General features: G+C 41.1%; 2 protein-coding genes across 5 annotated transcripts in view; one reads left to right on the top strand and one right to left on the bottom strand.

The window, feature by feature from the left end:
- Positions 1 to 1,271: 1,271 nt before the first annotated feature.
- On the bottom strand, positions 1,272 to 7,982 carry rpa3 (replication protein A3). Of its 2 annotated transcripts, none has more exons than XM_080207674.1 (4): positions 7,906 to 7,982; positions 7,059 to 7,133; positions 3,885 to 3,993; positions 1,272 to 1,787 (listed from the first exon to the last, which is right to left on the bottom strand). In XM_080207674.1, exons 1-4 carry the CDS (start codon positions 7,939 to 7,941, stop codon positions 1,705 to 1,707), a joined length of 303 nt encoding a protein of 100 aa, XP_080063800.1. In that variant the 5' UTR covers positions 7,942 to 7,982; the 3' UTR covers positions 1,272 to 1,704. The 2 variants fall into 2 exon arrangements, with proteins under 2 accessions (XP_080063800.1, XP_080063790.1); XM_080207664.1 differs by lacking the exon at positions 7,906 to 7,982 and adding an exon at positions 7,614 to 7,771.
- A 2,032-nt stretch (positions 7,983 to 10,014) lies between these two features.
- The window catches only part of umad1 (UBAP1-MVB12-associated (UMA) domain containing 1), a 96,991-nt gene continuing 94,669 nt past the window's right edge, over positions 10,015 to 12,336 (top strand). Inside the window, exon 1 of one of the 3 annotated variants that reach the window (XM_080207633.1) lies at positions 10,015 to 10,219. The gene's annotated coding sequence lies outside the window, so the exon portion shown is untranslated. Of the gene's footprint in view, positions 10,399 to 12,336 lie in introns of all 3 variants that reach the window. The other 2 variants (XM_080207626.1, XM_080207642.1) reach the window with 2 other exon arrangements.

Genomic DNA, 12,336 nt, shown 5'->3' with positions numbered 1-12,336 from the left:
GCCTTCTGAAAATCCAGAAAGACCACATCCACCGGCTCTCCTCTATCCACCGCCCCAGACACATCCTCGTAGAACTCCAGTAAATTTGTCAGACACGACCTCCCTTTAATGAAACCATGCTGCGTCCGCTCTATCATGCAATTGCCTTCAAGATGCCTCGCAATTTCCTCCTTAATGACGGATTCTAACATTTTACCTACCACAGACGTTAAACTAACCGGCCTATAATTCCCCGCCTTTTGCCTGGCACCCTTCTTAAACAACGGCGTAACATTAGCCGTTTTCCAATCTTCCGGCACTTACCCAGAATCCAGCGACGTCTGGAAAATAACCACCAAGGCATCCACTATCACCTCCGCCATTTCTTTCAGAACCCTCGGATGCATTCCATCCGGTCCTGGGGACTTGTCCACAATCAGCCCCTCCAGTCTGTCGAGCACCGCCTCTCTAGTAACAGTAATGTCATTAAGACCCTCCAGTCGTACCACCTTTCCATCACTAACACCCAGCAAATTATTCACGTCCTCCTCCGTGAAGACAGAAACAAAAAAGTTATTCAATACCTTAGCCATATCCCCATCCCCTACCACTAGGTCCCCTTTCTCATCCTCTAAAGGACCAACGTTCACCCTAGCCAGCCTCTTCCTTTTTATATATTTATAAAAACTCTTGCTATCCTTTTTTATATTAAGCGCTAGCCCAGCTTCATAGTTTCTCCTACCCTTCTTTATCAACTTCTTTGTCAATCATTGTTGACATTTAAACCTCTCCCAATCCTCTTCTCGCCCACTACTCTTAGCTACTCTAAACGCCTCCGCTTTTAATTTAACACTTTCCTTCACCTCCTTCGTTATCCACGGCTTATTACCTCTCCTCCTACTGTCCTTTTTGACCATCGGAATAAATTTCCGCTGAGCACCAAGAAAGATCTCCTTAAAGATCCTCCACTGCTCCTCAGCAGACCCTCCCTCCAACGCGCTCCCCCAGTCAACATTCGCCAATTCTTCTCTCATCCTAGCGTACTCCCCTCTATTCAAACAAAGTATGCGTGTCCGGGAACTCACTTTCTCCTCCTCCATCTGCACCAGAAACTCCACCATATAATGCTTACCTTAATGTTTCTCAAGAACCTTGATATCTCCCCCTTTTAAACCACAGATGCTATCTGAAAACACAGGAAATTAGCATTTTCACAATATAACTTCATAGTCCCCATCCCAGAATGGTTTACAGGAGGCTGAATTTATAAATAAAGCACCATTCACAAACACTGGAAAAAAAAATGATTTTACTGAAGGTCAAACAAGAGCCACTTACACAAGTACATCCATGGGCTGCATTTTAGTCAAATATTTTAACCTGTCATTTGGAATAAATTTAACTTGGAAAAAAGTACAACATTCGTAAGCCATCTTATTTACTTTGACTTGCAGGTAAAGTGCTACAATGTCAGCCTCACTTAGAACAAATAACAGCTGTCTGGACATTACTTCTTTTTCATTCAATTCAGACTTCTGAAAAATGGGTTCTGCAACATTTTAGAAAATATATAAAACTTCTACATTACACTTTCATTTTTAACTTTCAAGTTACCAGATCCTACAGACCAAGGTTACTGTAGTAACAAATGTAATCCAGTAAAGATAACTTATACTAGAGTTCTATAGGGTAAAGATTTTGGCTTCTCAGTAGGCGTGGAAGAAATCACCCGCTGCTTGTAACAGTAAATGGATAGTACTGTGAAAATTCATGGATAATGTTCAAGGCTTCATTGTAAAGGCTGAGATCTGAAACAAAGGAGGAAATAAATTAGTCAGCAAACTATCCAAATTGTGCTTTGCAACCTATTAATTGCTTTTGGAAAAAGTTAGATACATGGGCAGCGCAGTAGCACAGTGGTTAGCACTGCTGCTTCACAGCTCCAGAGACCCAGGTTTGATTCCCAGCTTAGGTCACTGTGTGGAGTTTGCACATTCTCCTAGTGTCTGCATGGATTTCCTCCAGGTGCTCTGGTTTCCTTCCACAGTCCAAAGATGTGCAGGTTAGGTTGATTGGTCATACTAAAAAAATTGTCCCTTAGTGTCCTGAGATGCATAGGTTAGAGGGATTAGCAGGTAAATATGTAGGGATATCGGGGTAGGGCTGGGTGGGACTGTGATCGGTGCAGACTCGATGGGCCCAATGGCCTCTTTCTGCACTGTGGGGTTTCTATTTCCATCAAGATGAACTGGCCCACAAATGAGGGAATGATTGACCAGATATTTTATTGGCGTTGGTTAGGGTTAGGTCAATTCCAATATCATGGAACTCTGTGTTCTTTGACTGGAACTATATAGTCCTATATAGAGGTTTATAGCAAGTTGCCCACGTTGCCTCTTTTTTAAAAACCACTAAGCTAGTCCCAGTCGCCTGCATCTCGCCCATATCCCTCTATACTCATCTTACTCACGTAACTATCAATGCTTTTAAAAACACAAAATCGTACCAGCTTCTACTACTGCCTCTGGCAGCTCGTTCCAGACACTCACCAACCTGTGAAAAAATTGTCCTTCTGGACCCTTTTGTATCTCTCCCCTCACCTTAAATCCATGCCCTCTAGTTTTAGACTCCCCTACTTTTGGGAAAAGACGTTGACTATCTGCATTATGCCCCTCATTATTTTATGTTCACCTAAATCGATCACCCCGAAGCTGCCTACGCTCCAGGGTCACAAGTCCCAAACTATCCAGCTTCTCCTTATAACTAAAGCCATCAAATCCAAGTAGTATCCTAGTAAATCTTTTTTGCATTCTTTCTAGTTTAATAATATCCTTTCAATAGTAGTGTGACCAGAATTGTACGTAATATATATATATGGTCTTACTAATGTCTTGTACAACTTCAACAAGACACGTTGTATTCAATGATCTGACCAATGATACCAAGCATGCTGAATGCTTTCTTTCACCACCTGTCCACTTGTAACTCCGCTTTCAAAGAGCTATGAACCTGTACTCCTAGATCTTTTTGTTCTATATATTGTACCTTAAGGTTCCACATGCTTGTCATTTTTAAATACCAGACTGTAAAATATTTAAATTTTTTAAAAGGACGGTGAGAAGATAAGCCGGTAAATCCCTTTATTGACAAGTCTGTATGTTTGTTAACTAGCAACAAGAAAGCTGATCCAGAGCTTGATTCATCAGATGATATGCTGCTACCCAGCTGTCAAGTGGATTCAGCAGGCCAATGTCAGGAGTGGCTCTGACAGATGTAGGATAAATGATCATTATCAGTATTTCATGTACAGAGGTTACAGGGGCCAACAGCTTCCTTTGAGATTGAGAAACGAATGAATAACTCTCCAGTCATATCCAGCATCATCTGTGATTGCAAACAGATCCCTTACCTTGCAGTTGTTTCACATAGGTTCTTGTACAGATTTAGGGAACATATTTTTCTTAAAACTTCATAAATTTCTGTCTCTCTCATATACAGGTGTGCATTTCTTTTATAAACAAAGGAACAGGATGGGGAACAATGGAACTAATCAAAATAGCAATCAAAGAGAATAGCAGAATGAAAACTGAAAGACTTATTTTTTCTTCATTAAGTGTTAGGGTGTAAAATAGAGATTGGTTTCAATGAAAAAAGTCTGAGAAATGTCCCAACAAAGGGAAGCTTTAATGCTGATTCTTATGACCAAGTCAATCGGACACCAATAATTCTCCCCAAATGAATTAAATTTTCTGGCCATTCACAACCCTCACTACTGCCAATGAGGATGGAGAATTTGGTGCTTAACCCAATATGGTGTGACAAAGACAGTGACAAAAATAAAGTTTCATATATTAGATAAATGTAGGTTTTGAAAAGGTTTTACAATATGTTCATATTATACATACCAAAACTGTTCTTATCCTCACGGAAAGAGACGTAGTATGCTGCCTGGATAGTGGCTCTGGGTGTAACTTTTCCAACTACCTCAATGACTCCGCTCAATTCTTCTTCAAGCTACATAATAATATAAAAACAGGTAAAATAGATTTTGTGGTTAATCATACACATTATGGAGAATCATAGAAATTTACAGTACAGGAGGCCATTTGGATGATTACATCAATGTCAGCCATAAAAGTGTGATCTACTTTCCAGATGTTCATCCAGCTTTTTGGCTACAGCACTTCAACTGCATATTCAAATATTCTTTAACGGTAATGAGAGTATCTATCTCTACCATCCATCCATGCACCAAGTTTTAGACCCACACAACTGTTGAGAAAATGGTGGTACACACTGCTGTCAGTACATCATTGTTGGGGGGAAGTGAATGTTTAAGATGATGGATAGAATGCCAATTAAGTGGCTACTTTGACCTTGATGGTGTCCAGCTTCGAGTGTCATTGGTTGAACAAGTGAGTGCAACTCCAAGTGCAGAATATTCCATTACACTCTTGACTGCACTGTGTAAATGGTGTCAGGAAGCCAATTACTTGCTGCAGAATTCTAAGCCTCTGATCTACTCTCATAGCCACAGTACTTATAAGGCTGGTCTGTTAAGATTTTGGCCAATGGTAACACCCAGAGTGTTGATAGTGAGGGATTTAACAAAAGTAATAGCATTGAATGTCTAGGGGGCATGATTAGATCTCTTTGGAGATGACCATTGCCTAACATCAATATTACTTGCTACTTATCCAAGGCTGAATTAAATCCAGGTCTTGCTGTCTGTAAGCACAGATTATTTTAATATCTGAGCAGCTGTGAACGGAATTGACCATTATGAAAACTTCAGGAAGCATCCCAACTTCCGATTTAAATGATGGAGGATAGGTCATTGACAAAGCAGCTGAAGATGGTTGGGCCTAGGCCACTGTCCTGAGAAACTTGTGCAGTACTGTATAGGGTCAAAGAAGACTGTCCCGCAACAACTCATCTTCCTTGTGTTATGTGTTACTCAACTTGTGGAGCATTTCCCCATAATTCCTATTGGCTTCAGTTTTACTGCGGTTCCTTAAGGCTACATAGTATCAGGGTCAGTCATTGTTCTCACAATCTCTCGAATTCATATTTTGAGGTGTTTGGACAAAAGTAGTGAGGTCTAGATCTAATTGCAGCATGGGCAAACGCTGAGTAAGTGCCACTTGAGAACACTATTGATCATACCTTCCATCACTTCGCTGATGATTGAAAGTAGACTGATGGCCTGCTTTTTGTAGACTGGACATACCTGGGCAATTTTCCACATTGTTGGAAAGGTGGCAGTGTTGTAGCTGTACTGGAACAGCTTGGTTAAGCGCGCAGTTCATTTTGAAGCATAATACCACAACAGATGTTATGTGGCCTGCGGCCTTTGCTGTATCCAGTGTGCTCAAGCACTTCTTGACGTTACGTGCAATGAACTAAACTTGGCATCTTTGTTATGTGCAATGAACTAAACTTGGCATCTATGATGCTTGGAGGAAGGCAAGATGGATCACCCACTTGGCACTTTTAGCTGAAGATGGTTACAAAAATGCTTCAGATTGAGGCATTTTGTGGAGCCTCCTTGTTTTATTTAATTAACCACCACTATTCAGGACCTGATATTGCAATACTGCAAATCTTAAATGTCATCCATAGGGTATACAGTCACTTAGCTCTACCTATAATGTTAAATCTCTGCCTCCCCACCATCACCAGTTATTGAACTTTTTGTGCAAAGAAATGGTTCCATCCTATCCATTCTCCTCTCGCCTCTCAATTTTTAACACATCAATTAAATTAGCAACTAATATTCCAAAAAAAAAACAAGCCTGGTCAATACAATTTTCCTTGAAGCTTAAAGTTTCTGGACCTGGCAACATTCTTGCACATCACCTTTGTACCCTCCCTAATCAATCATATTGTTCCTGAACTGTGACCACACCTAAATTGTATATAGCACTGTGGCCCAATTAATGCTCTTTGAGTTCTAACGTAACCTCCTTGCTTTTATATTCCATCCCTAGATCTGTGTTATTACAGATAGGATTCAAAATACCAAATGGTCAAGATTTTTGACTGCACACTCAGACTTGCTGTGTACATATACAGAAAATAATTGGCACCGAGAAACAATGATGTTCGTATTACAGAGATTTACATGTTAAACATTTGTCACTGCTGTAAGGTCCTTCAAGATGAACAACAGCTTGGAAAACTCCAATGAAAATGGTGCTGAGGGAAATGAGTATCAGTCAACTTTTATGCCACTAATGGAATCCACAGTAGGTGCTAACTGTTGTTGTGTGGCAGTTTATTGACAGCAGAGAACACATACCAGAGCATAACCATTGGCATAACTACAATAAGTTTAAAATGTGTAAATAATCTACAGTTGATGAATGCAAGTATATATTGGCCTATATTTTCTGGTAATGGTGAGGCTATCATTACTCTCAGTTACTATGGAATAAATCACCTGCACATGTCTAGCAAATTACAGTAACAAGGAAGTTGCAGTCAGGTTTGTCCTGCTCCTCCAGAAGCTATGCTATCCTCTTTGATAGATTCTGCATTAAAACACAAGACATCCAGTGAATTTTTAAATAGCATGGCAAGTTTTAATTACTGCCAAAATGAACATCTCTGGCACAGAAAAATTACATTACAAGTATGAAGTCTTTTTTCAAATTTTCATTACTACTGGGAGATTTTTTGATGATTTTACATTTTATTTCTGCCTCTTTTCTCAATCCCATGTTACTTTCCATTTCCTTATTCTGCTTTCTGTACATAATTTTATGTTGAAATAAACAGTCTAACTTGCACTCTTTGGTTTACACTCATTCAGTCTGAGTTTCTTCAATCTGGTTGGCTGAAGAGCCTCACTGTTGCTTGCCAATGATGAACACTAATTGTTTGCTGCTTACTGCAAAATCCAGGTGATGTTATTGGGTGACTGGTTTGAGACAGTGTTAAGAATTGAGTGCATAACCTGTCTGTGAAAATTTGCTGTAAAGAGTGATCTACATTTCAATTGCACACTTGCAGCATTGTTGGTTTCTTTTTACATATATACTGAATAAAATTGCATTTTTTAAAAAAAAGTCACTTACTGGGTCAGTCATTTCCACTGTGACATTTTTCCCATCACCATCTGAGAGGACAAAGGAGGTACCAGAGGGGTGAACCTGAATCACAGATACAACAACAAAAATAAATCAGGACATGATGAATGGCTAATGGATTGCGAATAAAAACTGGTTAAAGGAATATGGGAAACAGGTGGGGAGATGGACTGGAGACCAGGGAGAGATCAGCCATGGTGCCATTGAGTTGCAGAGCAGGTTCTGAAGGGCTGAATTGTCTGCTTCTGATTCCTATGTTCCTAATAATGTAGAGATGCCGGCGTTGGACTGGAATAAACACAGCAAGAAGTCTCACAACACTAGGTTAAAGTCCATCAGGTTCTACCAAATAAACCTATTGGTCTTTAACCTGGTGTTGTGAGACTTCTGACTGTATGTTCCTAATTTACAGACAACTGGAGCTTCCCGCATCCCTAAACAGCTGCAGCATTTGCTCCATGTTTGATTCAGCAGTGTTATCTGGGGGAGGTGGAGGTGAGCAGAGAAGGGGGTGTAGGGGACGGCCGCCGGCTCTCCCGCTACCTTCTGAACTCGGCCCACGAAACAAACAGCCTTCCCCGTGAAGCGCGAGACCAGGCTCGTGTTAATCCGGGGGCGCGGGACCTCCAGAACGTCCGCCATCATCTCCGTCTGCTGGCGGGAAACACCGGTATCCCCCCGGAACCTGAGCAGCGCCGAACACAGTCCGCCTCGACTTGTACAGCACTAATATCGTTCCGGGCTGTGATCAATTCGAAAAACATTCCACAGCTGTCTTGCTTTCTTTCTCCCAGTCCATTGATGGCAGCGACCTAAATCTATTATCATCCCTTGCCTTATTAGTGGGATCTTGTATCTGTTCCAATGTCATGATGCTGCATGATGTGGAGATGCCCACGTTGGACTGGGGTAAACACAGTAAGAGGTCTCACAACACCAGGTTAAAGTCCAACAGGTTTATTGGTAGTAAAAGCCACTGGCTTTTGGGGTTCTGCCCCTTCATCAGGCCATGTTAAAGAGACTTTGGCTTTGTTTTAAAAAAGAGCAGTGAAGTTCCCTGGTATTTTGGGCAATATTTATCCCACAACTAACACTGGAAATAATAGGCTATCTGGTTATTGTTACATTGCTCTTCATGGAAGTTTGCTTTGTGTATTTCCTACATTAAAAAAGTGGGTAAACTTTAAAAGTGTGTAGTTGGCTGTGAACTGCTTTGAGACTTCCAGGGGTTGTGAAAGGCACTAAATGCATACATAAATCTCTTGTTTCCTTTTTGCTATTTATGGTATTGGCTGAGAATCATTATTAAAAATACAACAAAAACAGATAATGCTGGAAAATCTCAGCAGGTCTGACAGAATCAATGGAGAGAGAACAGATCTAATGTTTTGAGTCTGGATGACCCTTTGTCAGCTCTTGAGTCATCAGACCTGCTGAGAATTTCCAACATTTTCTGGTTTTGTTTCAGATTCCAGCATCCACAGTATTTTGCCTTTATCTTCGTAAATTTATATGGGACCTTAAATGTATGTGCCCAAGTGCTTTACAGAAAATAGAATACTTTTGAAGTGCAGTCACTATTGCACTGTCAAAAATAGAGCAGCCAATTTGCATACAGCAAGTTCCTATAAACAGCAACAAGGTCAATGATAAGAACATCTTTTTTGTGATGTTGAGTGTGGAATAAATATTGGAGAGAACATTGGAAGAACTGCCCCACTCTCCTTTAAACGGTGCCTGTGAAACTTTTACATCCACAAGATGGCAAACAGCATAATTTTAATTTTTCATCTGAGACAAAACTTCTGACAGGACAGCACTCCCTCAGCATTGCATGGAACTGTCAGTTTAGGTATGAATTCAAGTACCAGAAGTGGGACCTTATCTACTGACATACAGTTGAAGGTGAATGGGATTTGGTGCAAACAAGATGAAGGCAGCAGAATTTCAAATGAACTGCTTTATGGAAGGTAGAGGTTGGGCAACCAGGAAATTCGAAATACTTGTATTTACAGCTGACACAACCATGAATGCAGGTAGCAAGTGGCACCATGGAGGTGGAAGGCATTCTTAAATTCAATGGGATAATGGGTTAAATAGATCCTTCACAATTTTGATGTCAGGATGATATGGGAGGAGCAATACACAAAAGGAGAAAAATAAAAGGTGACAGGAGTGCACTTGAGTGAAAAGATAGAATGGCAGCTAAAATTGTGCATGTGCATAAAGAGAAGGGAAATTCTGGCTTTAGAGGGATGGATAAGTTTAGGGGAATACTTGTGATAGCATCTCATCTCTGTCCTCTACCATTGTTGTAATAGCTGGTAATAAATCACATAGGCCACAGGTAGACTGGGTCGGTAATGATAGCAGGTAGAATTTGAGGTTATGGTTACTTTCTGAGTGGAGACATAACTGCTTTGAATGCATTGCAGATACGTTTTATTTCTAGGTGCACAAATATGCCTGGATTACCTGGCCAGGTCAGAGTCACTGAGCAGAGAATGATAGTAAGAAGTCTGACAACACCAGGTTTAAGTCCAACCGATTTATTTGATAGTAAACTCACAAGCTTTTGACGTTAACCTCTTCGTCAGGTGAATGGAGAGTTCTGGCCTCAGACAGATCATCATCATCAGATGGCCTCCATATCAGAGAACGATAGCCAAGTTTCACATGCATGAAGACAGCCTAAACTGGGATCTTGGGTTCATGTCACACTATCTGTAATCCCCACGACTTGCCTAGGCTTGCAAAATCTCAGTAACTGTCCTGGCTGGAGACAATACACATCTCTTTAACCTCTGCTTAATGCTGTCTCCACTCACATTGTCTGTACTTTTAAGACTTAATTACCTATAAAGACTCGCATTCCAAGCATTATTTTGTAAATTGAATTTGTGTCTTTTATAGGCCGTGTTTGTGAACACATCTTCCACTTACCTGACGAAGGAGCAACGTTCCGAAAGCTCTTGGCTTTTACTACCAAATAAACCAGTTGGACTTTAACCTGGTGTTGTGAGACTTGTTGCTGTGTTCACCGGGTCAGCTGGCCCAGATCTGGGGGACGGAGCATCAGCGGCAACGTGATGGCGTCACCCGTTATGGCGTGATGACGCAATGGGACGTGCGGTGGCCCGGAAGCTGAGGTAAACAAGCTCGAGCGGCGGTGTCTCGGGGAAATTATTTTAAAGACAAAAACCTGTTTTGTAAGTTTCTGCAGTTTTATTGGCAACTCGAGGCCGTGTCAGCCACAGTGAGGTCCGTTTCCTGTCGGCTTTCTCCCGATTTGATGTGAAGTTAGTCTGGTGGCGTAGTTTCTTTTACTGTAAGTACTGACACCCCCACTCCCACCCCCGCCCGGGGTCTGTTTCTTCCCCCCCCCATCCTCCACCCCCCCCCCGTTCCCCCCCCCGTCCTCCACCGACCCCCCCCCCCCCCCCCGTTCGCCCCCATCCTCCTCCCCCACCCCCCGCTCCCCACACAATTTATGGAAGTTCTAGGATTAATATGTAGGCGATCATGGGGTGTTTCCACCCAAACAGTGGTGGAATTTCCATGCAGTTCTATAAGAGACGATTTTCTTTTAACAAGGCAAATCCTACAAGGCAATTTTTCGTTGACAAATAGTTCGCTTCACTTTTTGAGGCAATTTTGCTCCTGAACAATAACTCTATTTCATTGCAAATCACAGTTAAACTGCTTTCATAGGAACATGTCCATGCAAGTCCCTGAATGGTAATTATGTGGGAATGCTCCAATTACTTCACCTTTCAGTACTCTGATCAGCCAGTTGAAAGTGAAAAGTTGTCCCATTGAATAATCATTTGGAGAAAACAAAATTCGTGTTAGGACAGCACTGCAGCAGTCCAGTCTAGTGGTAATAAGGCTGTGGGTGATAGTTTCCATAGCAGATGAGCTAAGACTGGGTAAAACTGGAAGTACTTGATACTAGTAATGGAATTGTTACGTGGCCATAAGCTGATCACAGTCACGTAGGATACCATAGCTGCAGTCTAGTTCATTGAAAAATAGCCAATCCTGAGGCACTGATTATATTCTTCCCCCTGATCATCATCTATGTTTAGTTGGAAGACCCCACCCACTACTGGATAACTGAAATGCTGCTTTGCAAATCAGAGGCAATTGTTGGTGTTGCCGTTGTACATGTGGAGCCTAATGTATCAAAAAACAGTACAGCATAGGAACAGGCCCTTCAGCCAACAGATTTGTGCTGACACACGTGTCTGTCTAGTCTAATATTTTCTTGCCCTTACGTGATCCATATCTGTCTATTCTCTGCCTATTCATGTATCTATCCAGATGCTTCTTGAACATTGTTATTGAATCTGCTATATCGGCTCTATATGTAGCTACCACTACAGGGACTACTGATTTTTGGGGGTAGTTATAACTTGGTAACAGTCTAGCTTTTAAATCTCTCCCCCATAGATCATTTGATTTTTTTTATTTGCTACTTTTCAGGAACATTTAAAACATTGCTAACACACAACAATGCCTACATAATGTGTACTGAATACTGATTTTTTTTTCCCTATTAGTTTTAGTTCCTCTCCTCTTAAAGACTTTGGGAGTAATTTTAATATAGCTCACAATGTATTTGGGAAATATGTGGACTTGTGTCAGATGCTGGTTCTGCATCTAATCCAATGTTACACTCTCTTGACTTGAATAAGGAGTAAAATCAGGTGGGAAGGTGATGGCTTATGTGGTATTATCGCTAGACAATTAATCCAGGAACTCAGCTGATGTTCTGGGGGAAGTGGGTTCAAATCCCACCATGGTGGAATTTGAATTCAATTTAAAAAAATCTGGAATTAAGAATCTACTGATGACTATGATGAAACCATTATCGATTGTTGGAAAAACCCATCTGCTTCACTTATGTCCTTTAAAGAAGGAAATCTGCCACCCTTACTTGGTCTGACCTACATGTGACTCCAGAACCACAGTAATGTGGTTGATTCTCATCTGCCCTCGGGCAACTAGGGATGGGCGATAAATATTGGCCAGCCAACGACTCCCATGTCCTACAAATGAATTTAAAATATTGCACCCAATTCCATAAATTATCTGTCAGTGTGTTAGATTAATATTGCCTTTTTTGCCTTTTTGCCTTAGAACTCAAGTTAACTGACACCATGGACAAATGAATTCAAGAACTTTTGAATTATTGCTCAACAAATTGCCTTTATTCTACCACAAAATTATACAGGCATCAAACTTAATTATACACAAAGTAACT

The sequence above is a fragment of the Carcharhinus amblyrhynchos genome, chromosome 2 (genome assembly GCF_965287045.1).
Source record: "Carcharhinus amblyrhynchos chromosome 2, sCarAmb.v2.hapA, whole genome shotgun sequence".
In the NCBI taxonomy this organism is placed as follows: domain Eukaryota; kingdom Metazoa; phylum Chordata; class Chondrichthyes; order Carcharhiniformes; family Carcharhinidae; genus Carcharhinus; species Carcharhinus amblyrhynchos.
This window is presented reverse-complemented; position numbering and strand designations above follow the sequence as displayed.